At 48.0% G+C, this 27,338-nt stretch overlaps 1 protein-coding gene across 2 annotated transcripts in view; it reads right to left on the bottom strand.

Annotated features, from left to right (window-relative positions):
- Positions 1 to 366: 366 nt before the first annotated feature.
- The window catches only part of RAD17 (RAD17 checkpoint clamp loader component), a 472,816-nt gene continuing 445,844 nt past the window's right edge, over positions 367 to 27,338 (bottom strand). For both annotated transcript variants that reach the window (XM_085632384.1, XM_085632385.1), the window contains exon 17: positions 367 to 1,530. In XM_085632384.1, coding sequence (XP_085488510.1) covers positions 1,275 to 1,530 — 256 coding nt within the window. In that variant the 3' untranslated portion in view covers positions 367 to 1,274. The remainder of the gene's footprint in view (positions 1,531 to 27,338) is intronic.

Here is a 27,338-nt window from a genome sequence, read left to right as displayed (position 1 = left end):
ATGGCAGCGTACTGTTGAGCTACTGTTTGGGATACTTACCCTAGGTTCATAAAACCTTTGCAAGGGTGGAAACACAGCAACAGGACAAAATTAGAAACAATATCACACATATACATGTATTTCATCCCACAGCACAATTGTAAAGAAAATATTAAATTCAGAAATGAGTTTGCAACAAACAACTATAGAGTCTGGAAAAACATAAGTGATTTACGCAGGTCAAACATCTGTTATTATCAATGCCACGTTGCAATCCATGTCACCTACTAAAGATCAGTAATGCAATGTCCAGGACTATTGCTCAGGCTCAATTAGCCACCTCTCCAGGTCTCCATGCACAATCTACAATGAAGACACTTTTTCATACCTATTACTTGTGTATTTTTATTGTACTCTAGATTTCAGAAAGAAGAAGTGGTAAAGTGCCAAAGTGGAACCACGAAATCCGAGTACTAATCCTGTCTTCAAAGCTTCACCAAATAATTATTATTCAGGTCATATCACTTCATCTACATGTGTCAAATATTGTTAATTTGTAACATAAATATGAGTAATGAAAAAATCCAACTGCAAGGTGTGCAGTCTTTTACTGTCTCAGTTATATGCTACCACATCCCTCTTGTCGCATGCTGGCTTGCACACCACTAGTTCTATAGAAATAGTATGTGCTGTATCATACGCCCAAAATAAATAAAAATAATAATAAAAAGCACAAAGAATATTTTAAGAACATTTATACCCACTCAAGCTATTAACAGAACCGAACAGTAGCAAATGGTGCTTTCAAACGAAAACAAATGAATATAAGAAATACAGCATTTTGTTTATTTACATCTTAAATAGTTAAGTGTTGAAATTTAAACTCAGTACAATTCACATTTTCCTTTTCATGACAACTTGCAGAACAGCAAATAAGAAGTGAACAATTGTCATACACTTGCATTAAAATAAATATCCTAGACATTTATATCAAGTGTATGTCAAAATGAGGTGCTCTGCTCAGAGGGGCATTACAATAAAATGGCTTTTGTTAATAACAACTGTAAAACGTGTGCTTCTGATCTTTCTCTAGTATACAAACTGTAGCAGCTTGGAAGTCAACCTCTGATTCTATTGCTGCAGGACCACAGCCTTTCCATCCTTTACTAGATGCCACTGAAATGCCACTGGCTGCAGCAAAAACAAAGTCCTTAAACCAGTCAGCAACGCCACTGATTTCTTTTCTTCCATCATTCAATCTGAGTGGCCACGCCAAACAGTTGGTGGTCAAGAATTCAGTCACTATCATACTCTTCTATTTGTACCTCATCCTCCTGCATGACAGCTCTAGCTGCAGGGGGTTGGGGCTGACTGGAAGGCAGATCACTGCCTCCCACCTGGCCAGTGGAGGGTGATGATGCCTCCTCGGATGACTGATTTTTCGTCTGTTCAAGTGCTTTTTCTGAAGGTGTTCCACTGAGTTCCTCCTCATCCTCACTGTCGAGATCAGGGACTCCAGAATCTTTGTCATTAAGAGCTTCAAGCTTCAACCTGTGGAAGCAAATTGGAGCGGTCAAATACACAAAGTAAATATAAACATAGTAACTGCTGGAAAAAAACGACAAATTCAAAACTGATTTCTTAGAAAATGGTGCAACCAAATGAGAGGTTCTACCATCGGTGTAAAGGAGGCACGCCAACCTGCCAAAGCTGTGAGCATTACCTGATAAAATACGGGCTCAAGGAAAATCTTTCATTTAAATACACTGACTATGGTGGATTCACATTTGGCATGGAAGTTACCATTATTCCATTAAAAAATTAGGCTACGCTGATGTAGCTCCCTAAACGAGGATCACTTCAGAGCTTTGAAGAACAAACTACTTACTTTAGGTAACACCTTAGCTGGTAGAGACTATATCTAGCCGCAGATTGCTTACCTTAGAATTTCCCCAGGCGTTAGACTGGATACTGAAGTTTTTTTGTTAGCAGTACCCCTGTGCGCCAATAGGTGGCATTGATCGACTCCGCGTGCGTTGTCCGGGGCACCTATATAGGGGCCACCTCGGCGCGCTGACGTCAGTTACATTTCACGACTTTCCACGCCAGACGCACTGAGCCATGAAAAGCACTGACATTGGTGTGGATAAAGTAGAGCCCTGAAAGTGATCAGCCGCGCCCCTAGAAATCTGGCAACAGAGCAGGGAGGATGGGTGGTTTGGTAAGGAATCGGTGGCTAGATATAGTCTCTACCAGATAAGGCGTTACCAAAGGTAGGTAACTGTTCATCTGATAAAGACTTCTAGCTGCAGATTCCCTAACTTAAAACAGATGCCAAAGCAATACTATCCCTGGTGGTCGGTCTGCGGACCAATTTCACACAAGGAAGTCCTGCAGTACCGAACAGGTGAAGTGCCCATCCCTATGGACCTGACGGTCCAGATAGTAGTGTTTGGTGAACGTGAGCAGAGAAGCCGACATTGCTGCCTGACAGATGTCCAGGATCGGAATTCCACATGCTAACACAGTGGTTGCAGCTTTAGCTATGGTGGAATGAGCTTGCAAGCATTCGGGAGGTTACTTCTTGGCCAATGCGTAGCCGATTTTGATGCAGAGCAAGACCATATAGTAGTGTTTGGTGAACGTGAGCAGAGAAGCCGACGTTGCTGCCTGACAGATGTCCAGGATCGGAATTCCACATGCTAACACAGTGGTTGCAGCTTTAGCTATGGTGGAATGAGCTTGCAAGCATTCGGGAGGTTACTTCTTGGCCAATGCGTAGCCGATTTTGATGCAGAGCAAGACCCAGTGAGAGATGGTTGGCTTCTGTACCACTCGACCTTTTTTTGCACCAACATACCCTAGAAAGCGTTAGTCGTCCACCCAGAACTCTCGTGTGTGGTCAAGGTCGAACGACAACACTCTTTTTGGGTCCAGACGATGGAGTTGCTCCTTTTCTTTAGAGAGATGTGGAGGAGCGTTAAAGGTAGGCAAGGTGATCAATTGACCTACATGGAATGGAGTGGCTGCTTTCAGCAGAAAGGAGACTAGTGCGGAGCACCACTTTGTTAGGATAGACAGAGGTAAGGCGGCATAAGGCCTGCATCTTACTCATTCTACAGGCAGATGTACTGCCACCTAAAGATTTTTTTTTTACTGTGAGACGCCTGATGGGGCAGTTGTGGAGAAGCTTGAAAGGAGCACACAGAGAACCGACAGTGAGAACTAGATTGAGGTCCCACTGAGTCCAGGAAGCTGGCTTTTTATGTAGTGGGCCAACCTACGCCCACACCATGCAAAAAGTCCAGACGATCCTTTTTGATTTATAGGGCTAACTTTAATAATCCAGAGTGCTCTATTTGTGGTAGTGTGGACGAGAAGCTTAGGCTTATCAGAGGGGTGTGTTAAGCATTTGTTGCACACACAGGGTCACTAAATGAGACACACTAAGAAGAAATCAGAGACCAATTTCGAAAACTAACACTGATTTTTATAAAATTTTAGACACCAAGCTCATCAGATTTAGACAAGTACTTTTGGAGTTATGGATTTAACAAAATAACAGGAAAATACATGAATAAAGGTTTTTTGAGGTATGAGCCTCAGGCGTGGTAATGTTATCCTGTGGGGGGAAAGACATACTGCTAACATTTACTTGTAGTCGAATTTTGTGGGGGAGCCGTTTGGAACTTAAGGTGCTAGTGGCCAAGGTCTAAAGAACCACCAGCAGTTTTAGTTTACCTGCCCAAGCGAGTCCTGGAGCAGAGGTACTGTCCGGGTTGCTAGCCTCGGGATCTATACCGTAGAAAGCAATGGGCACCTGAAAACAAAGGCTGCAAGGGGTGACTTGGGGAAAAGCCTGGTAGAACCCAAAGAGGGGCTCGGTTCGTGAGGGTCTTTAGAACAAGGGGGCATGTCAGTTGTCATGAACCCGGGCTGTGGGGCTCGGGGGCACAGGTGTTTGGCTGGCTCTCCAATTGCGTTGGATGCTCTCGCAGTTCTTGGTTTGACCAGGAGAGGGCAGGAAAAGAAGACAGCAGGGCCACTCTCAATGTGAGCCTTATTGGTCCTGAAAGTCCCATTGTCATGCAGGTTGGTTTTGGCGGGGGTGGTGTCTGGACTGGACACGAACAAGTCTTGGTTGCTGCAAGTGCTCTGGTATCCAGGGTGTTGGTGCAGGGGGCTCGTGGAGGCTTTAGCATCTCTAGATTCGGTGGAGAGACTGGGCTGACCTCCTGGAAGTACAAAAACCTCCTCCTGGTGTGATGATACCCTCTGTGGGCCAGATGGTGACAAAATGATATACCGGACATGTGACGTCGGTGCCTGCAGATGCAGGGGGATTGCTCCTCTACCCCAAGTGAGATGCTAAGTGGTTGTTTTAGAGCTGCACAATCCTCCAATGATTTGGGGAGAATGAGCAGTTTTTGGATGAGTCGGTCTCTGCGATGGTTGAGGTGCAAGAAGCCAGGCAGGGTTTAGCGCCAATTTCTGTGCAGGTCCTCTGTTCTCAAGATGTTGGCTCTTCTTTGTCTTCTTCTGCTCCCGGTTAGACAAATTTGTCTCTCTGGTGTGGGGGGGGGGACCCCTAAATACTTAATTTAGGGGAGTATATGGTAGTAGCCGATGGACTGCATACCACTGGATTGACAACAACCCCTATATGACCACTTCCAGTGGGGTGGTGGCATAACCCTGACTCAGAATTCTCTAGCTTTGGCCAAAACCAAGATGGTGAAACCATAATCTGGCTGTCCACTTCAGGTAGCATACCTTAGGAGTGTGACTAGCCTGTAAGTGAAACACGCCCCCTGAATATCTAATTTCCCACCTGCTCTCGTGCCAAATGGGTCTCGGGGCTAGGGGGAAGCCGGTGTTGCATATGAAAGGTTGAGGTATTGAAGCCTCTGCCTTGATAAACTAACTTCACACCAGCCATCCTGCTGAAGGAGGTGTGATCACCTTCTGCTGGATAGGCATTGTTCCTGGCCTCTGAAGGAGTGGGCTGTAGGGGGTCAGACTGGTATCGTCCAGGCTGTGGTGGTAGGCTGGACGATACCAGTCAGCAGGCACACTAAGTGACTAGTAAAGATACAGGGGGCACCTATAAGGCGCCCTCTGGGTGCATGTCAAGGGATTTATTAAGACAAGATGTTTGATACCATAAATCAGTATTTTCAGTGAAGTCATGTAGCTGGTAACTCATAATGACCAGTGCCCAGTACATATCTTTAAAATGGCTTCCTTATCACTTGTAATGTCTAACAATGGAACTGCTCATGCAGATGTGCCCTTACATGTAAGATAATGCACCCTGCCTTAGGGCCTGCTGTATGGGCGACTTACATATAGTGAAAATACAGGAGAGAGTTGCCTGATACTTGAAGGGTTGAACAGCAAAGTATGTTCCCTCTGCGGAGCAGTCAGCGCGTCCTCCGAAGCAGCAGGACATGCTCTGCTCTTCGCGTCCAGGTTTCCATTTGCTGCCCTGTGATCGGATTATTAAATAATCGCCGCCAAGGGAACAGACTTTTCTGTTCAGCCCTTCAAGTATCAGGCAACTCTATCCTGTATTCTCATTATTCTTACACCCGGCTCTGCGCACCACCGGGAGAACACCCTCAGCTGTTCTCCCTCTCGTTTCTCAGGCAATCCTGCTAAACTATTCACAACCTAGGGTAGACTTAAGATGTATTAATCTCCCCACCACTCCATACTCAACAATTGCCTCTCGTGGTGTTACTTCATTCCTCTGAATACCCGCCGGCCTGTCCGGTTCGAATTCAGCTTGCTCACCAATTGTATGTTCTGAAGATGATCTCGAATAGCTGAGATCGAAACGCCGTCGACCCCCTACTACAGAAACACCTTACAATCTGTAAACTCTTGAGGAGTTCCCATTATTGTTCCATTATTGTGGTCAATGCAATGTTTTTGTTTTAAAGTCACCCTCACTTTGCACGTCACGCTTGTTGTCACTTACCTGTGTGATCACCTGAATACTATTAATATTTTTCTGAAAATAAAAAACAGTCATAAGTTGAACTACGTGTCCCTCTGTATATTACTTACGGCTCCCTAAAATATTAATTATTGTTTCTAGTCCTAACACAGTGTCTCCCACGGGGTCACTTTCGATTGGACCTTTGGGCCACACAAGAACCATAGTTTTCCTAAAACATCCTCCAGGACCTGTGGCAGCATTTGCACAACCATATCCCACAGAGAGTGGGAATATCTGGCCAAAAGGTATGCAGTGTTCACAGACCGGTGCTAGGCAGGAGGAAGAAAACATTTGTTTCCCCAAAGAGTCCAGCCTCTTGGATTCTCTGTTTGAGGGAGTGGTAGGGAATGCGCCCTGGTAAGTTGAGGCTTGGACCACCAGGCTCTCCGGGGTGGGGTAGGGGGTGGGGAGGTTTGGGTCCCCCGGGGCGGGACGGTGGGAGATTGTCCTATTCACAGAAGCCCCTGTGTTGAGTTTGGACGAGGTTCCTAACAGGACGTCAGTGAGGGCATCATTGAACAGGAATAAAGGTTTGAATGAGAAGACTCCCGATTGCAGCAACTCTGTCAAGATGTTGGTCTTGACTGCCACTGAGGGCAGCTAAAGGTCAAGTACCTCAGATACCCTCCACAACATTACTGCATAGGAGGCTACCTCCTTCATAGCCACAGTAGAAGGAGAAAACATACCATTATCTAGATTAGTATCTAGTTCACGTCTTTACCCAGTTCCTCACATCAGTCAATATTGGGTCCTCTATGTATGGCTGGTATTCTTCAGTTTCCTGCGACCCCTACCATTCCTCCCCGAGTCCAAGCCCATGGGAATCGGGCTCAGGCTCCGATCTAGGAATCAAAAGTCCTGTCGGCGTTGGGCAATGCCAATCTGACTGTGTGTCGGAGATCACAATGGAGATGGCAGTACTGGCATCAGGAAGTGTGCCAGCAAAGGTTGAGGCGGTACGACCGGTGCCAGTCCGGACACAGGAATGGATGCCTGGGACACTACCAGAGCCGCTGGCACGGAACCAGATGGGTCCCCCTGCGGGGACGAAGGCATGTCGATGGAGGTCGGGTAGCCCAAATATGAGGCACATGGCCTCATAAAACTCCTTTAGTTAGGTGGGGGTTGCTCCGGCTCCGGGAAAATCGGGAAGGCGTGGAATTGACCCAGACGCAGGCTCCGAGGAACCAGGCCTCGAATGGCGATGCTCCCTTGCTGCATCGGCCGACGGACAAGGAGAAGTCAAAGACCGCTTCGACTTCTTACTCTTCTTCTTGTGCCTCTCACCTGAATATTCTGAGGACTTGGGAGTGGGACGATGGCAACTTCGGGCTCCGGGAACAATCTCGGGACCCTACCCTCAACTGGGACCTCGATTTTCGTAGTCGCATGCCGGGCCGCCATGAGCTTCAGGGACCCCTCCCTTAAACCCTTCGAGTTAATGACCCAGCAATCGGAGCACAACTTTGTGTCGTGATCAAGCCCAAGGCACCACAGAAAGACGAGGTGCGGGTCCGTCACCTACATTGGCTTGTGACAGACTCCACATAGCTTAACACCTGTCTTCCTAGATGACATATTGTACCACACCAGGAGGAAAACCTAGAGAAAACCCTGAAAAAATCCAGTCAAACCATGACTGGGGGTAGCTTTCTATCAGATCAGCGTTGGCTTGCGCAGAAAGAAAAAAAACGGATGTCTGCACACCGAGCTGGTGCCTATATATGTTTCAGATGTCACTTCTGATGCCGACAAAGCATACAGAGCTGATCAACGCCACCTATTGCCATGCAGAGGTACTGCTCACAAAAAATCTTCCGGATTCGGTCTGACGCTTGGGGACATTCTAATGTAAGGAATCTGCGGATAGAAGTCTTTATCAGATTGAAGAGGTCTCAGTACTGCCCTCATACTTGAAAGCCTCTCTTGCATATGAGAGGATTGCACCAAGGTCCTGTGATGTTCACTCACCTTGTAGCGTGCTTGAATCACTGTTCTCAAAGGAAACTGAGAGCACCAACAGCACTGTCAATTATGGAAGTAGACAGGAGTGTGGAGCCACAGCCCAGAGAGGGAGGTTTAAGAAGGAAGAGAAGAAACTAAGAGAAGCAAGAGCAGAGTCAAACAGTGAAGGGATGAAAATAGTAGCAGCAGGAAGTGTGTGTGTAATAGATAAAACAAAGAGGAAAGAAGAGGGTTCAGGGGAGAGGGAGAGGCTGCAGTAAAGGGATGAGCAGGAGAGGGAGTGAGCGTAAAGTCACAGAAGAAATATATAGGGAGGTAGCTTTCCTATGAGACGCTAGCTTTGGTGGGAGTGTAGGATGTTGCACTGGAGGGTACAGTGTGGGTTATTATGTGTAGCACTATTGGGCAGTGTTAGGAGCTAGCACTGGTTGCCAGTGGTAGCAGCTGGCATTTTTGGGTAGACTACACAGAGGATCATCGGTGAAGCAGGTACAAGTGGGTAGTGTGGGACCAAGGCAGCAGTAGGCAATATGGGGAGTTGGGAGTGACTGTTAGCTCATGGAAATTTAACTGTTTATTAGTGCAACTAGCTGTCACTGGTAGCCACTGTGAGTAGTTAGGACAGGAGGGCATGGAGATAGAAGCAGAGATGGGCAGTACAATGCATAGATGCCCAGAATAAATAGGAAGTACTCGTGGACAGAGCAAAAAGCGAGCACTAGTGGGATAAGCAGGAAGTGTGAGTAGAAGATAATGGAGGGCAGTGCAACAGATCACACTTTGTTGACTGAGGACCGAAAATGATGTACAGTGCGAATGGCTACACAGTTCTGAAGTGTGAGCAGCTGGCAATGGTGAGCAGTGACAGCAGCAGGCACTGAAAGGACTATGTCAGTATAAGAAGTTTGTACTGGTGGATAATAAGAGTAGCTAAAATTGATAGGTTCTGTCAAGTGCAGTCAGTGGTTGGCATTTAAAGTATCAAACCTGATGAGCAGAGGGTGAAGCGGGCACAGGTAAACAGTGTGTGGAGCTAATATTGATGGTCAGTGAGTAGCAGTCACTGGTAATGGGCCCATATGTGTTTTTAATTGGCATTTTCATCTATATAACATAATACGAGAAACAAGCAGCTGGGTTGCAGATGACCGAACCGCCAAGACAAGTCCCAAATAGGTATTTAGATATTGCCCGCCTCAGATGGCCAGCTGCTATATGACCATACATTACAAGATTTAGCACAAGGGTATGAGAGGTAGTAATAATATACTTCAAAGTTCAATTTTTTATACACAACAAGTTTAAGAAAAAATAGTGAGTCCACGTCGTTGCTTGTATTTCTATAGTTGTATTTTATTTGTGATGCTGAGGAGGTTCAATACAGCCAACGCGTTTTGCCCAAGCATGGGCTTCTTCGGGGCAAGGTAGGTGTAGGTTGTAGCGTCACTGGTTGGCTAAGATGGTAGGTCTAGTTCGTGCTGTGGCTGACTAAGTAAGGGGTAGAGATACCTCTCAGTGATGTAACTGAGGTGGTCAGAGATGGAGGAGGAAACTGTAATCTGCCTCCTTCGAGTAGATCCGTAGTAGGGGTAAAAGTACTTGAATATTGGGTGGTAATCCGTGTTCGCGAAGCCTCAGCGCCGGCCCATCATAGTTCGAGATAGGTGTGCGTCAGGATATCTCCACTTTTGCTGTTTTTGTGCTCTTTGCCATATTCCCCCATTTTAGAATAATATCCTCATGAGGACTCCTATGGGAGTGATAATAAATATGCCGTCATCGGGATCCAAATGTTCTTCGGGCATGATGGTCTTGGCAGTTCTTCAGCATAGGTCTACAGCTGATCTATGCAATATGCAATGTCTTGCAGCCACTATTTGAGTTTTGTGATTGACTTTTTTCTCCAGTGTATTGCAACCCTGCATTTGTCTCAAGTAACAGTGATATCACCACTAGTCTGCGGTTGACAGGTTGCAGTGGTTTAATGTAACTCAAGATACACATTTGTGGGGTGCAATACAGTTTCCATTACTAATACTCATTTTATGTGTTCCCAGTATTGATTAATCGGGCCACACCGCCAGGCCAGAAGCAAAAACTCTGCATCCGCAGCATCACATCGTGCACTTCTACCATCTGATCTAAGCCCGTATTTGAACAATCTGACCAGTGTGTAGTACATTTGTTTCAGGAATTTGAAGTGTATTATGCATAGATTACCATTTGTTATGAGCTGCCCAGAGAAAGCACAGCAGAAGCTCCACTCCGCTTAGTTGTGGGTCAAGGACAGAGTTCCATATATCTAACAGCGCACACTGGGCTGCCATCACATCCCGTTGTGAGGCAATATATAACTCAGTGATTAGGTTTTTGCAGGAAGTGCTGGTGAGAAGGGTCTGGAGGTCCGGTTCTGCTGGGATCTGTGGGTAAAGTTCCTGTAAGTCAGCATGAAGTCCGATATATGTGAATGGCATGAGGGGGGAATCTGCATGGCGATTGTGATATTGTAGTCCGCTCCAAAAAATTCCTGTCAGGGAACACATCCCCTAGGGTCTTCATCCAAGCCTCTGAACTTATTGGCTGGCATAACACTGGAAGTACCGGTGCATGTATCAGGGTTTTGGCCGCTCGTTCGCCGAGTGTCTGCCATGCTCTTGTGGTACTTTTTATGGTATTAATCTCTGTGTGTGCTCTAGACTCATGAATGGGGGGCACCATTGCTTTTAGTGGGACCGGATGTGCTTCGTCATGCTCTATGGCCAGATGTGGTGTGTGCACTGGGGGGGCAGAACCAATAGTGTGCGTATTGCGGCTGTCGCACAGGTAGTACAGGTAAGTCTGGCGCATTAAAGTCCCTTGGTCATATAGGAGTGTCAGCGTGTTCCAGCTAATTCTGAGCTTTTTTCCTGCCCAAGCCAATGCCACTGCATGGCATTTAAGCATTTTAAAGAAGACTTGTGTGAGCGTTATGGGTATGTTGATAAACCAGCAGAGAAAGTTGGGAAGAACTATAATTTTCATGATTGCCACACAGTCTGCCATAAATATGGGCAACCGTGACTAACGCTTCACCTGGTCCTCCAGTTTAGACATGGCTCTGCCTTCCCTGTATCGAACTACTAATTCTGGGTCTCTATGGATCCATACACCTAGGTATTTGACAGGATCCAGGCACCATTCTAGGGGATATTCCAATGTATGGAGCGCTGCACTAAATGTAAGGGATACAATGGACGATTTCAACTAATTCATGCTTTTTCCGGATGGCACTCAAATTAAATATATATTCCCGGATGAGAGGTGAAAGTCCGGGTCTCGCATGTATAGTACCATATCATCTGCATGAAGTGAGACAGCCAATGGGCAGAGTCAAAACCGCAATGCAGAGGTGGCATCTCATTAGCGAATTACACACAGCAGCGGTTCCAACAGCAGCGGCTGCTACCAAACAGGGGTGGAGGGTGAGGGGTGGCTGAGCAGAGGGAATAAAAAAAAACGTGCGTGGATACGGCTGGCCAGCCACTGCCTCTCCTCCGTCCCTTTCTCTTCTCCCAGGCAGCAGGAACAAGGAAGCACATAGCCTCCCAGACTCCCCTGACCGATCACAACGCTGCCTTACAGCAACGTTGTGACTGGTCTGAGCGACGTGGTTCAGCGCTCAGACAGGGGCAGGGAGGCTGTGCATTTTCTCTACCCAGGCTGTATGCATCCTGGGTGGAAAACATGCTAAGTGCGCATGGCTGTTTGGCTGGCCCGAGATGGCTGGCCAAAATGTCATTGCACTTAGGAAGTGCCTACCGCTCCTCCCCCAGCTCTAAATAGCCATGACCTTCCCCGCCGGCCCCCGTCCCCCAACTAACTGAGCCAGTATGTTTAAATAAGATGATAATATTGTTGCGTTATTATCAGATGCCCCTACGCCTTAGCGGAGGAGCCGCCACTGGGTTTTTCCTGCTAGTACAATAAGGATTGGTGACAGCAGACACCCCTGCTGTGTGCCCCTGTGGACCTTGCATTGGGTCAGAAATAGTGCCATTAATTCTCACCTGTGACGTCAGATCAGTATAAAGGAGACATATCCAGTGTGTAAAGGCTTGTGGGACTCCCATACGAAGTAAAATCTTCAGCATATAAGTCCACTCTATAGAGTTAAAAGCCTTTGCAGCGTCCAAGAGGACTATCGTTGCTCCTAGTGAGGGGTCTAGTTGGTGCATCAGTGCAAAGAGGGTACGCAAATTTTGTGAGGTGGAGCGGGTGGGAATAAACCCAGATTAGTCTGACAGTATCAGGTTTGTTAGGAGCGGTTAGAGCTGCATGGCAAGTATTTTTGCATCTATGTTTATTAGAGAAGGGGCCGATAGGAATCCCACCAGTCAGGTGGCTTATTGGGTGTCAGCAGTGCAATTTGCGCCGCTCTGAGTGTGGGAGGGAGTATCTGTTTCCGTATGCTCGGTCAACATCTAGTGCAGGTGTGAGGCTAATAACTCTGCAAATTCTTTATTGAATTCAACTGGAATACTGTCTATTCTGGGGGCTTTCCCGTTTGTTAATGTGAGAATAGTCTCTTTTATCTCCTTGAAGGTAGTGGATTGTGTTAGGTACTCCCGCTGTCCCTCTGAAAGCCACGGTAGTGCAATATCGTCCAACTACCCTGCTATGTCAGCTTCCCTCACTGCTCTAGGGGCCCTGTATAGCTGTGTATAAAAGTATGAGAACGTGGACAGTAATTTCATGGCAGGGTTCGCCAGCTGAGTTATTTATGCCGATTATGTGCACATTAGCTGAAGGTCCTTTCAGCCTTGTCGTCAGGCTGCATTCTGGTCTTCCTCAGCTCCCATATGATTTTGCAATATGTTGCCGTGACAAGTGGTGGCCTTCTTTTTTTTTGTGTAAATCTTTTTATTAAACAGTCTCGACATGAAGGTACAAATTCACAGAATCAATTGAGGGTTACAGTCGAATCAGGTTACTTACAATACAGCAGCATAATTCATTGAAATTCACGGGGATGGGGGATCATCCTCATCAGCTTCACGGGGAGGGGTACATCTCTCGCCCCGGTATGCATTCCAGGGGGCCCAAACCTTGGACCATTTGCGGGGACAACCCCGGGCCACATAGACTGTTTTCTCTCTTAGCATACACCAGTCAAGATCTCGCTCCCAAGCTATGACCGTGGGTGGTGGCGGGGCTCCCCAGAGCTGTGCAATATTTCTCTTGGCGATCATGCAGCCAAGCGTGACCCATTTCGTAGTATAAGTGTTGAAGTCTGTAGGTTCCCAGATGTTAAGGAGGCACCTGGGCGCTTCCGGTCTGATTTCTACCCCCAACACTTCACTCATGACCGTGTGGATGTTGCCCCAGTATTCCTGGATTTGCTCACAGTGCCATAGTATATGTATGAATGTGCCCAATTGTGTGCATCCCCTCCTACAATAGCCATCCGTCAGTCCACCCATGTGCACCAGCTTGGGACCAGTGACGTAAATTCTGTGGAGGATCTTTAATTGTACCATTCTGAGTCGCGCTGGGATAGTGACCGTTTTAGGAGAGGAGACCGCTTCCTGCCAGGTTTCGTCATCTAATTCTATTCCGTCTTCAGTCCATTTGTCTCACAATTTCAATAGGGGGTTGTCGATATTATTAATGAGTTTCTGATATGTTAGGGAGAAGGCCCTGTCAGGCAGGTGGGCATCCAATAGTCTGTCCTCTAGTGGGGAGGTGTCCGGTGGAGTCGAGTCATCGGGAATTGCTGTTTGCAGCCGAGCGTCAAAGGGTTTCACACCCCCAGCGTACCAAAGGCCTTTAACATGGGAAATACCTATTAAGTCCCATTTATAAAATCCTTTTGAGTTTCCCATATACCCAAGTTTTTGTGAGTCCTACAAGGGTGTGGCCAGCATCAGCTTGTTTTGCCAGCCGAGTGATTTAGTAGCAGAGTGCCAAATTTTAACTGTGTGGGCAGTGGGCCCGGTGAGCGGGTATTTGTTTGGTGGTGAATATAGCGCCCTTGAAAAGGTCCCGTTGGGTAAAAGCCAACGATCCATAAGGAACCCCGGGTTGTCAGGGCGGCCATATGTGCAATGGTTGATAGCTGTTAGATGTGCAGCCCAGTAATATTTTTTAATATCAGGCAAGCCGATTCCTCCATCATACCAGCTAAGTGTTAGATTTTTCATGGCAATACGTGGTCTCCCTCCCCATAGGAGGTCTCTCAGGAGCCCTTCGAGATGTTTAAAGTACGAGTTTGGGACAAGGTCGGCTGAATTCTGCAGCGCGTACAGGAAACGGGGCAAAGACATCATTTTAAATAATGCAGCCTTGCCCAATAACGAGAGCGGGAGTGACTTCCAGTGTGTTATGTTGCTTTTGAGCCACTGCATTGGGGGGAGCAGATTTCGGGCGTATCGGACAGATGGGTCTAGAGATATAAATATGCCTAAGTATTTGAAGCCTTCTGTGACTACTGGAATCGGGCAATTTCGGGGTAAAGGGGGAGAAGTCCCCCATAGGACATACAGAAGTGATTTTTGCCAATTGACGCGAAACCCAGAATACCAACCAAAAATATCTAATATGTCAAAAGCTGCTATTAGGGATCTGTTAGGGGACGTGAGATAAAGGAGAATATCGTCCGCATACAGGGATATCCGGTCCTCCCAGTCCGCTGACCAGCGCATGCCACGGATCATTACATCTTTACGGATCCACGCTGCAAGTGGCTCAAGGGCCAAAGCGAACAGTAAGGGAGAAAGGGGGCACCCCTGACGGGTCCCTCGGCTGAGTATAACGGGCTCTAACTTTCTGTTACTTACAACTATCTGAGCCATCGGCGCGCTGTATAACAGTCGTATCCAGCGGCAGAAATTCCTAGTTTGACAAGTACTGCAAAAAGATAAGGCCATTCCAGTGTATCGAAAGCCATAGTGACGTCTAGGGAGACTGTAATGGCATCCTCGCGTATCGTCGGTACTCTGCCCAGGACTCCGTGCAGTCTGCGCAGGTAGAGAGCAGTGTTTCTTTTAAGCATGAACCTCGATTGATCTGGATGGACAAGATCGCTTATCACCTTGATCAGCCTAGTGGCAAGTACTTTAGCCAGAATTTTGGGTTCCTCATTCAGCAGCGATATAGGTCGACAGGAGGTGCACTCCATTTTGGGGTTCCCCTCCTTGTGGATTGTGACTATAGTGGCAGTTCTCTGGTCATATGGCAATGAGCTCTGTTTAAGGCTGTCCTCGAACATGGATTTAAGATAGGGGGCCAGTTTATCTGGTCGCAGCTTGTAGAGCTCAATTGGGATGCCGTTTGGGCCCAGAGCTTTCCCCGAGTGTAAAGTTCTTCTAGCTATTGCTATTTCATCAACAGTTAGTGCACTGTCCATGAATGTGTGGTCTGAGTCTGATAGTTTCGGAAGGGAGATGTCTTTAATAAGATCAGTAAAGCCTGCTTCAGGGTATGGTGCTACCGAGCTATATACAGTTTGGAAATGAGCTGCAAAGTGGTTAGCTATGTCTTGGGGATCTGTCACAGAGGACCCATCGGTACCTTTGATTTCTGGCACTAGTCTGCTGGCCTGTTTTCTCTTGTCTAACCATGCAAGCAATTTGCCAGCCTTGTCACCCCAGTCATATATCCGTCCCAGCCTATCCTGTCCTAATAGCTTGGCACGGTCAGTGTGTGTCAAAGACTTACCTTCGGTAATGCTTTTTCTGGTGGATACAGTATCTGCCTGTGGATTCCTCACCTTATGAATATGCCCAGCGCCAGCATTCCACAGAAACCTTTTCCTAGCTCTCCACGCCGAAGAGGTCGTCACAATGCTATGGCTCAACACGCGGCTCCGCGTGACGTCACTAGAGCCATAAGAGGGCCACGTTGGCGTGATGACGTCAGTTCCACCCATTTTTTCCGTGCCACTGAGGCGAAACGGGCAGACCGACTATATAGACAATGCATACATAGTACACAGTATTCACACAAATACACACAGTGTAAAGTGAAAAAGGAAAGCAAAAGAAAGCCAGCATTTCCTATAAGCCTACACAAAGGCAAACAGAGGCAATACACAATGACAATATGAAACAACATATTAACGAATACCGCTTTTAGGGTATAAAAGGGTGGACAATGGGGAGGCGGTGGGTCAGTGAGGAATCCACAGGCAGATACTGTATCCACCAGAAAAAGCGTTACCGAAGGTAAGTAACTTGTTTTTCTGATGGATACATCTGCCTGTGGATTCCTCACCTTATGAATAGAATCCCACAGCAGTCCCACTCCCGGAGGAGGGTGTCCACCCCTCTATACCAAAAAATCCTGCAAAACAGAGCGCGCAAAATGGCCGTCCCTTCTTACTTCGGAGTCTAAGCAGTAATGCTTCGTGAAAGTGTGGAGGGAGGCCCAAGTTGCGGCCTTACAGATGGCCAGCACAGGAACACTTCTGGACAAGGCAGAAGTAGACGATTTAGCCCTGGTGGAATGAGCTCTAATGCCTTCAGGAGGCTCCTTACCAGCCAGAGCGTAGCAGATCTTGATGCACAAGATGATCCACCTGGATAGAGTACGCTTGTGCACCGCCTTGCTCTTCATTCGTCCAACGTAGCCCACAAAGAGCTGATCGTCTAATCGCAGATCCTTCAATCTATCCAGATAGAAACTAACCGCCCTCTTAAGATTCAGGCGGTGCAGCCTCTCCTCCTCCTTGGAAGGGTGCGGGGGATAGAAAGTAGGGAGGGTAATGGAATGCCCTAGATGGAAGGGAGTTACCACTTTAGGCAGAAAAGCAGCCCTGGTCCTGAGAACCATCTTTTCAGTATGAATAGTCAGAAACGGAGGCTTATAACTCAAAGCCTGAAGCTCACTCACCCTCCTAGCTGAGGTGATAGCCACAAGGAAGACCGTTTTGAATGACAGCAGTCCCAAAGGACAACTATGCATAGGTTCGAATGGGGAACCCATTGGGAAAGTTAAAACTAGATTTAAGTCCCACTGGGGCATAATGAAGGGCGTAGGCGGAAACATATTAGTAAGGCCCTTAATAAGCCTTAAAACCACTGGAGATTTGAAAAGAGACGGCTGATCAGGCAAGCAAAGAAATGCCGATAAAGCTGACAAATAACCTTTAACAGTAGCCACAGCTCAACCCAGCTGGGCCAAATGCAACGCAAAACAAAGAACATCAGAAAGATGAGCCTTTAAGGGATCAATAGACCTCTCTCCACACCATTTAACACATTTTGACCACCTGTAGGAGTAAACGGACTTAGTGGAGTGTCGCCTGGCCGATAAGATAACATCCACCACGTCAGGAGGGAGAGAGAAGGAATTCAGGTTGCCCCGTTCAATCTCCAGGCATGAAGGTGCAGGCTCTGGAGGTGGGGATGAAGAACCTGCCCCTGCGACTGCGAGAGGGGATCTACCCTGAGAGGGAGACGGAGCAGAGGGTGCGATGAGAGGTGAAGTAGATCTGTGTACCACACCCTTCATGGCCAATATGGGGCGATCAATATGACTTGGGCCCGGTCTTGGCGAATCTTCCTCAGAACCCGAGGAATCAAGGGTATGGGAGGAAACGCGTAAAGGAGTTGTGAGCTCCAACTCAACTGAAACGCGTCCCCCAACGCTACCTGCATCGGAAACTGGAGACTGCAGAATGACGGGCAATGTGCGTTCTCGAGAGTCGCAAACAGGTCCACCCGAGGAGTCCCCCACGTCCGGAAGATGTGTCGAACTACCTCCGGATGAAGCCTCCACTCGTGGTCGGTGGAGAACTGCCGACTGAGACTGTCCACACACACATTTAGCACCCCAGCCAGATGATTCGCCATCAAGCATATCTGATGGTCCTGAGCCCAGGACCAAAGCCGCAACGCCTCCCTGCAGAGACGGTACGACCCTACTCCTCCCTGCTAGTTGACATACCACATCCCGTTAGTGTTGTCCGTCAGGACTTGAACCGACTGACCGCGAAGGGAAGGGAGAAAGGCCTTGAGCGCCAAACGTATAGCCCGCAATTCCAGAATATTGATATGAGACAATCTTTCCTCTGGAGACCAAAGACCCTTGATCTCCAGATCCCCCAGATGAGCACCCCACCCTAGGGTAGAGGCATCCATTATCACTGTGGCCACCGATGGAGGAAGATGAAAAGGCTTTCCTTGAGACAGATTGCCCTCCACACTCCATCAAGATAGAACAGCTGCAGCTTCTCTGGAGATCCTGACAGACTCCCTGAGATCTCCGTTGTGCTGATACCACTGCCTGCGGAGGCACCACTGGAGCACCCTCATGTCCCAGCGTGCATGGTTGACCAACAGAATGCAAGAGGCGAACAGACCGAGCAGGTGTAGGATCTTCAGAACTGGAACAACCGCACCATTGTGAAACAAAGGGATCATTTCCTGAATGTCGGGAATCCTTTGCGGAGGAGGAAAAGCTCGACACACAGTGGTATCCAGTACTGCCCCTATGAACAGGTTGCGCTGAGAGGGCACCAGGTGAGACTTGGGAACATTTATCGAAAAACCCAATTTGAACAACAGCTGAGTTGTTACCTGCAGATGACGATGCATCATATCTGGCGACTGCCTTCAGAAGCCAGTCGTCCAGGTAGGGGAAAACCGGGATCCCCGACCTCCTGAGATGGGCAGCCACCACCGCCATCACCTTGGTGAAGACTCAAGGTGCAGTAGTAAGACCAAACGGAAGGACCGCAAACTGGTAATGCTGCGAACCAAATGTAAACCGGGGATACTCCCTGTGCAACTTCAGGGTTGGGATGTGAAAATATGCATCATGCAAGTCGATGGGCACCATCCAGTCCTCTTGTTGCAGCACCTGAAGAACCTGCGCTAGGGTGAGCATCTGGAACCTCTCCTGCTTGAGAAAGATTCAAAGTTTTGAGATTCAGGAAGGGACGTAACCTGCCATCCTTTTTGGGAATCAGGAAATACCAGGAGTAGCATCCCTGACCCCTTTCCTGCTCCGGAACCACCTCTATTGCACCTTTTTGTGACAGGGCAAGAACCTCCTTCTGAAGAAGAAGTAAATGATCCTCCGTGCAAAACCCTTGGCAAGGAGGGTAAGGAGGAGGGAATTCCCTGAAGGGATGGGCGTACCCATTTTCTACCAGATCTAAAACCCAAAGGTCCAAAGTGACCAATTTCCAATCCCGTAGAAAATGGGTAAGCCGACCCCCCACAGTACCTGCATGATCCAGGATTGCGGATCTAGGGCTGCTTTCCTGCATTACCAGGAGGGGTTGGGGAGGTAGAGGAGGAGGAGGAAGAAGACTGACGACCCGCTCCACGAAGGCGACCTCTGCCCTTACCGCTGTAGGACTTGTACAAGGGGTTTTGTTGCTGTTGCTACGGCTGATGGGAACCACGAAAGGATGATTTCCCAAAGCCACGGTATCTACTATAGCCATAGCCTCTTGCCTGAGACTGTAGACCCAAGGATTTTGCTGTGGCCTTACTGTCCTTGAACCTTTGCAAAGCAGAGTCAGTTTTTTCCCCAAAAAGCCTAGAACCATCAAAGGGAAGATCTAGAAGGGCAGCCTGTACATCAGGTGAGAACCCAGAAGACCTCAGCCATGCATGTCTTCTAGTAGCAATGGATGAACCCATCACCCTGGCCACCGAATCTGCCGTGTCCAGACCAGACTCGATGACTTGGCGGGCAGCAGCCTGAGAGTCTGCCAGAACCTCACTCAAATTACCCCGTTCTTCCTCAGATAATTTCGGAAGAAGCTGCTTGTCAGAGTCCATAAGGGCATGAATGTATCTACCCAACACCAGGTAGCGTTGGTGGATTTCAAAGCCATACTCGCTGACGAGAAGACCTTCTTTGCAGATTGCTCTAGCTTCTTGGAATCCCTGTCAGCAGGAGCTTGCGGAAATGCACCCGTAGACTACTTTGAACATGAAGCCTGCACCACCAAACTCTCAGGCGAAGGATGAGAAAAAAGGAACACAAGATCTCCTGGGGCAGGTCTGTACCTTCTGGACACAGATCATGAAACTGCAGAAGCAGAAAGAGGATTTCGCCAAACTTCAAGGATCGGCTCCGTCAGGGCATCATTGAAAGGCAAGAGTGGTTCAACCACAGAGGACGGAGAATGAATCACCTCTGTAAGCAAATTAGGCTTATACTCAGCCATAGGGAGCTGCAGATCCAAAAGCTCTGCAGCCTTCCTTATTACAGTACGGTAAGGTGCAACTTCCTTTGAAGGAGAAGCTTTCTGAGAAGCAAAGTCCCACTCCGGGGAGGTGTCAAGTCCACTTGCCTCACACAGACCCTCGAACATATCGTCAGGCTCATATATTTCACCTTCCTGCCAATATCTTCAGCCTGATACTGTTCTGTTCCTCCTCTAGCAACCTCTGCGCTTCTCTCCACGAGCGCATCTTCGGTTGCGGCATCGGCGGCGCCACACGCTGCGTCGATGGCTCTGGGAGCGGCGTTGAAGGCGGATCCATAGCAGCAACCTGCGAACGAATCCGTGAAGAAGGTTCGCCGGATGGAGCAGGGGACTGCCCATACGGCGTCGACATCCTCGGAGCCGGAATTTGCCATGACAGCGTCATCAGCATGAATGGCACAAAGAGGGCCTAAGGATAATGGTGAGGCACACCCAAATTAAATGCCAGAGGACCCACCGGACCCGAAGGTGCACCAGAAGGGTAAGAGGCCCTGTGAAACACACCATACATGGCATTGAAAAAATGCGAGGGATCCGAACCCGGCGCCAGGTATGAAGGATACTACGCCGGTTCAAAAGCCGAACAAGGGGCCTCCGGAGTCGGAACCACCGGGGCCACAGGCGGAGCCACAGGAGCCGAAGGTATCTCAGCATCGTCCGGTTTGGATGAACCATCCGGAGCCGGAGAGAATCTCGGCATCGGAGACTGTGCCGGAGTCCCCTGATACGAAGGAGAATGGGCCAGAGTCACCTGAGGGGACACTGAAGGAGAAGGAGAGACGAAGTCCTTAAAACGACGTCAAGGAGCCGGAGAAGGCGACCTCGAAGCCACGGCTTCAACGAATGGCATCGAGATCCATGCCTCTTCTTCTTGTGTTTCCTCCTCGAATCATGTGAAGTCGACGACCTCTACTTCGAACGTTTTTTCGACCCCTGTTTTCTCTTCTTACTTTAGCCATGTACAGCTTGGCTTCTCATTCCTTCAAGGACTTCGGGTTCATTTTCCTACAGCAAGGACAGTCCTCGACATCGTGATCATACGATAGACACCACAGGCAGTCCTCATGGGGGTCAGTGATCGACATATGTCCCCCACACTCCTTACAGGGTTTGAAGCCCAACTTCATTGGAGCAGACATGTCGAAACCACAGAAGGAAACCAAATAAATATAAAGTATCCAGAAGAAAGTAATGGAGAGTCCGTAGAAAACCGTTAGCGTCGACAGCGCGGAAAAAAGGGAACTGACGTCATCACGCCAACGTGGCCCTCTTATGGCTCCAGTGACGTCACACGGAGCTGCGTGCGGAGCCATAGCATTGTGACAACCACGTCGGCGTGGAGAGCCAGGAAAACGTTTCCGCGGAATGCTGGCGCAGGGGATATTCATAAGGTGAGGAATTCACAGGCAGATGTATCCATCAGAAATATGATATAATAACCTTTCACAGTCCCTTCTGAAAACCTTGGTCTAGTAGTGCTGTGGCCTTCATTCTCCATAGGTACCGTGGTGGGGTATGTGTGGGAATGGACACCTCCAGACACACTGGAGAATAGTCCAAGAGTGTTTTGGGCATATGTTTTATGTCATGTACCCAGGATTGTATATCCCGCAATACCAGCCAGTAGTCCAGTTTGGGCTATGACCCCATGGACCAACAATGTGAAGGTGCCCTCTTTCACCCCGGGATTCCTGTACTGCCATGTGTTAATTAGGGCATGATCCACCATCCCCTCACATATAACCTAGGCAGCATGCTTCGCCTGCCATGCCGCAGCAGACCTGCCCATTACTGGATCCATATATGTATTCAAATTCCCTCCCCATTGAAAATAGCCGAATGCAGGAGGGTGAATAGGCATCTCCAGATTTGTGTATAGAGCTCTGGATAGTCAACATTAGGCCCATAAGTATTAACTAAAGTCACTAGTGTACCACACAGTTTACCCTGTAAAATAATGTATTGTCCCTGATCATCCGTCTTCGAGTGCATGGTGATAAATGGCACCCCTTCTTTATCAATACGAGTACTCTCTTGGAGTATATCGAATAGGACGAGAACACCCGAAACCTGCCGAGCGTGCACAAGCAGTGCTCGACCTGTGTCTCATGAGGTGTGTCTCCTGTAACAGGGCGATGTTCACAAGATGTCTAACTAGGTAGGTGAGCACCGGTCAGGTCTTTTTGGGTTGTTGAGACAGCTAACATGCTACGTTATCAGAGTTAAATGGTCTTTGGTGGAAGGCAGATCATCCTGCACATAAACCCATTGTACATGGTTTGCTTTCGCCATCTCATCTATATATGCCTCAGGGCTACATCCTCTAAAATCGTTGTGTTAGCAACTGAAAGTCACACCCCGCCCCCACTTCAGCATCACTATCATGCTAAAGGCATTCCTCCCCACTATCCAAAAACAAACCAAGAGGTGACCACGAGACAAGAAATTGATCTCTGGGCTCCGAACCCGCCCATGGGACCTTCCTTTGCCCTGACACCGAGGTGTGGCCTCGAGTCTCGACCGCGCTCTGGCCACTGAATTAATAATATTCAGTTCAACTAGTACGTAGAAGTGCCTGAGGTTCTGTTTCTTGTGTATCAGGGCTTTCCCCTGAAACACTGCTGAAAATCATCATGTGGCAGTCACTTTAACCAGTGACAGCCGTTAAAAGCCACTTATGTTTCCCATGTACACAGCTTTCGTTTAGATCTACTGATTTGGGACAAGGATCATCCATAATCCGCATTCATGCAGTAGATAAACCTCTATTAGGTCATTAGTCTGTTTCAGGTTAGGCCCTGCTATGATTGGCAATCTTTTTCACAAACTCCATTGCTGCTTTAGGTATTTAGGTATAGTGAACACCTTCTTGGTGCCCCGGTCATCGATGCGCAGTTGGGGCGGATACAGTATAACACAGGATATTTCCTCTTGTTGTAGCTTCTTTTTTAAATGGAGATACTCTCTGCGAGCCACCTGCACTGTTGCCGTGCAGTTGGGGAAGAAGGCTACGTCACTTCCTTGACATTTGATGTTCTTCTTTTCCCTAGATAGGTGGAGTACTGTGTCCCGGTCTCTGTAGTTGAGGAGTCCCACTATAGTGGGGTGCAGGTCGTCCCGGGTTTGGGATGGTTGCACCCCAAGGGACCAGTGTACTCTTTCCACTATCAGCACACTAGATAAGTGGTCCTCAACAAATATTTCTTGCAACATCTGCCGGTACTGATGAATTACCGTGTACTAGTGATTCGTGAGTTGTTTCGGCAGGACCTGGCCTCAACATCCTCATATTTAGCTTGGTACCAGCTCCAGTACTTTCTCCATATTCAAGCATTTCTCTGTTGTACTTTGCAGGGTATCCTCAACAGTAGAAATACAAATTTCTGCTTCCATCGGGAGGGCTTTGTGTTTGTCCAATTTAGCGCATTATGATTTAACATGTCTATTTTGCCATCTATAGATTGAAGGCTTTGCTGCATGGCATTAAGTGTAGCCTTGAGCGCAGAGGACTCCTGGGGTAGGGAATCTTATTCCGAATCCGAGAGGGTGCTACGATGTGGTCTGTGTGGCCCTCTTTGATTGTGGGGTCTGCTGTGTGCTTTTTTAAAGGAGGGGTGAGATTTTTGCCTGCTTCCACACCACAGAGACACTTTCTGAAGATAATGATGCATTCAGCACCCTATTTTCCATTGGATTGATGACAGCTGCACCCATCACTAATAGGTGGGTAGGAGTCAGCAGACGATCCAGATTTAAGGGCAGGTAAAGCAGTTAAGCATTCTTCCAAAGTAATGGGCTGAACATTTACCAATGAGACCAAAATGGGAGAGACTGAGCTGAAGCACACTGTCTCCAGCCGACATTCCTCCTCGTATGTCCCTAGTGCTAAACTTGCTTGAATAGTTGTGATCTGGTCACGAAAGTAGGCTGCCAGCTGATCGCACCATTTACAGTGGGTTGGTGCGATCTAGCACAAGCTTCAGGGGGCAGTACATTTTTGACCACTCTGAAGATTTCCCTGGATTTACTACCAGCCTCCTCTATCCCCTCCTAAAAATACAGATTTTTTGCTGCTCTAACTGCCGCATATTATTTCTTTAGGGCTGCCTTGTAGATGACTGTCATCATTCGTGTAGTTTTTACGCCAATGCCTTTCTAAGGTTTTACAAAGTTTCTTCATAGTCCTGAGATACTCTCTAAACCATGGATCAGAAGATTTATTTCTGCAAGGAAAACGTGAGGAGATCAGAGCAGGCTTATTGGAGGTACTTCTAATCCAGCTGTCTAACTTGCTGGAATCTTCCTCCACTTGACCTGAGAGATATGGGGTACTCTCTTCAAGAAAGTGCATAAATTCCAAAGGTAGAATTTTGCGAAATGCCCTTGTGCCAGGTAGTTCGGGCTGGACTGTTCCCATGGGGAGTAGGGTCAATACAAATTTGCATAAGGCTGGGTCCAAACTGGGGAGCAAAAAAATAATGGATTTAGGCCTAGAACTTTGTAATAGTGGGTGTGGTTGTTTAACATTAATCAGCATTCCGTCCATCAATTGTTCTTTTTGCTATTGTTTAATCTGGCACTAGGGATGGTCTATTACAGCCATACAAATCCTATTAATGGTTCTGAAATTTGGGCAGCTGAAGTTAAGTAGAGAAAATCCATGCTGAATAAGAGCAACAAGAAGAGCTGCTAAAACTAACATTCTTAACAGAAACAAGGGTCGCAGAGCGGAGTAAAGGGTCGCAGAGCGGAGTAAAGGGTCGCAGAGCGGAGTAAAGGGTCGCAGAGCGGAGTAAAGGGTCGCAGAGCGGAGTAAAGGGTCGCAGAGCAGAGTAAAGGGTCGCAGAGCGGAGTAAAGGGTCGCAGAGCGGAGTAAAGGGTCGCAGAGCGGAGTAAAGGGTCGCAGAGCGGAGTAAAGGGTCGCAGATCAGAGTAAAGGGTCGCAGATCAGAGTAAAGGGTCGCAGATCAGAGTAAAGGGTCGCAGATCAGAGTAAAGGGTCGCAGATCAGAGTAAAGGGTCGCAGATCAGAGTAAAGGGTCGCAGATCAGAGTAAAGGGTCGCAGATCAGAGTAAAGGGTCGCAGATCAGAGTAAAGGGTCGCAGATCAGAGTAAAGGGTCGCAGATCAGAGTAAAGGGTCGCAGATCAGAGTAAAGGGTCGCAGATCAGAGTAAAGGGTCGCAGATCAGAGTAAAGGGTCGCAGATCAGAGTAAAGGGTCGCAGATCAGAGTAAAGGGTCGCAGATCAGAGTAAAGGGTCGCAGATCAGAGTAAAGGGTCGCAGATCAGAGTAAAGGGTCGCAGATCAGAGTAAAGGGTCGCAGATCAGAGTAAAGGGTCGCAGATCAGAGTAAAGGGTCGCAGATCAGAGTAAAGGGTCGCAGATCAGAGTAAAGGGTCGCAGATCAGAGTAAAGGGTCGCAGATCAGAGTAAAGGGTCGCAGAGCAGAGTAAAGGGTCGCAGAGCAGAATAAAGGGTCGCAGAGCAGAATAAAGGGTCGCAGAGCAGAATAAAGGGTCGCAGATTGAATTAGAGCACATTGAAGCAAAGTTAAGTGAAGCAGAGTGCAGTGTTGTGGCATAGAATGAAGTGGTGCAGAGTGAAGTGGCACAGAGCGTAGTGGTGTATAGTGTTGTACAATGGAGTATCGTAGAGTGTTGTAGAGTGCTGTGGAGTGTCAGAGTGGAATGGTGTAGAGTGGGATGGTGTAGAGGGAAGTGTCGTGGAGTTTAGTAAAGTGCGGAGGAGTAGAGTGTTTTGGAGTGTCGTAGAGTAGAGTGGCATGGAGTGGACAGACAAATAGTGGAGTAAAGTGAAGTAGAATGGAGGACATAGAGAGTTGCAAAGTTTAATAGCGTCAGAGTGGAGTGTTGTAGAGTGTCAGAGTGGATGGGAGGGGCATAGAGTGGGGTAAAGTGTCATTTAGGGGAGTAAAGTGTGGTGAAGTGCCATAGATTGGAGTAAAGTGGCATAGAGTGGAGTAGCGCAGAATGTCATGGAGTGAAGTGGAGTGGCCTAGAATTAAGCAGCACAGAGATTCGCAGAGTGGTGTAGACTGCCATAGAGTGGAGTGGCATAGCATAGAGTGGAGTAAAGTTGTGCAGAGTGGAGTGGCATAGAGTGTTGTTGAGTGCAGTGGCGAAGAGTGTTGCGGAATATCGTAGGGGGGAGTTTCGTAGAGTAGAGTGACCTAGAATGGCTAGATGAAGTGTTGCAGAGTGGAGTGGTGTAGAGTGGCCTAGAGTGAAGTGTTGTCGATGGAGTGGCATAGGGTGGAAATGAGTGGCATAGAGCTGAGTGGCACAGTGTGTAGTAGAGTGGAGTTGGGCAGAGTGGAGTTGGGCAGAGTGGAGTTGGGCAGAGTGGAGTTGGGCAGAGTGGAGTTGGGCAGAGTGGAGTTGGGCAGAGTGGAGTTGGGCAGAGTGGAGTTGGGCAGAGTGGAGTTGGGCAGAGTGGAGTTGGGCAGAGTGGAGTTGGGCAGAGTGGAGTTGGGCAGAGTGGAGTTGGGCAGAGTGGAGTTGGGCAGAGTGGAGTTGGGCAGAGTGGAGTTGGGCAGAGTGGAGTTGGGCAGAGTGGAGTTGGGCAGAGTGGAGTTGGGCAGAGTGGAGTTGGGCAGAGTGGAGTTGGGCAGAGTGGAGTTGGGCAGAGTGGAGTTGGGCAGAGTGGAGTTGGGCAGAGTGGAGTTGGGCAGAGTGGAGTTGGGCAGAGTGGAGTTGGGCAGAGTGGAGTTGGGCAGAGTGGAGTTGGGCAGAGTGGAGCAGAGATTTGTAGGATAGCGTAGAGTGCCATGAAATGCGTGGAGTGGCGTGGACTATCAGAGAGTGTAGGGGAGTAGACTGGCATATGCATTGTGTGATAGTGCACTGCCATTACAGGCGACACATTTTCAAATGAAATTACCATTACGTTTGCACAGAAATACAGTTTTACTGATAAAGCTATACAGGACACAAACGATGATGTGTGGAAAATGGCATCACTAATGTATAGACTTGCTTTGATCATACTGAAGTATTTGTTTTCACCACACTTCAGAAATACAAAACAATGTGCTTTATCTGTGCTATCCTAATTCTGAGAAAGTCTGATATATTTGCACAGTACATTTAAAGATGTTTACATTTTTTTGTATGGTAGAAAAAAACCCTTTCCTTTCACACCCCGAGATTGTCAGGTAAA

The sequence above is a fragment of the Triturus cristatus genome, chromosome 2_1 (assembly GCF_964204655.1).
Source record: "Triturus cristatus chromosome 2_1, aTriCri1.1, whole genome shotgun sequence".
NCBI lineage: Eukaryota > Metazoa > Chordata > Amphibia > Caudata > Salamandridae > Triturus > Triturus cristatus.
Note: the sequence above shows the minus strand (reverse complement) of the source record. Positions and strands in the feature narration are given on the sequence as shown.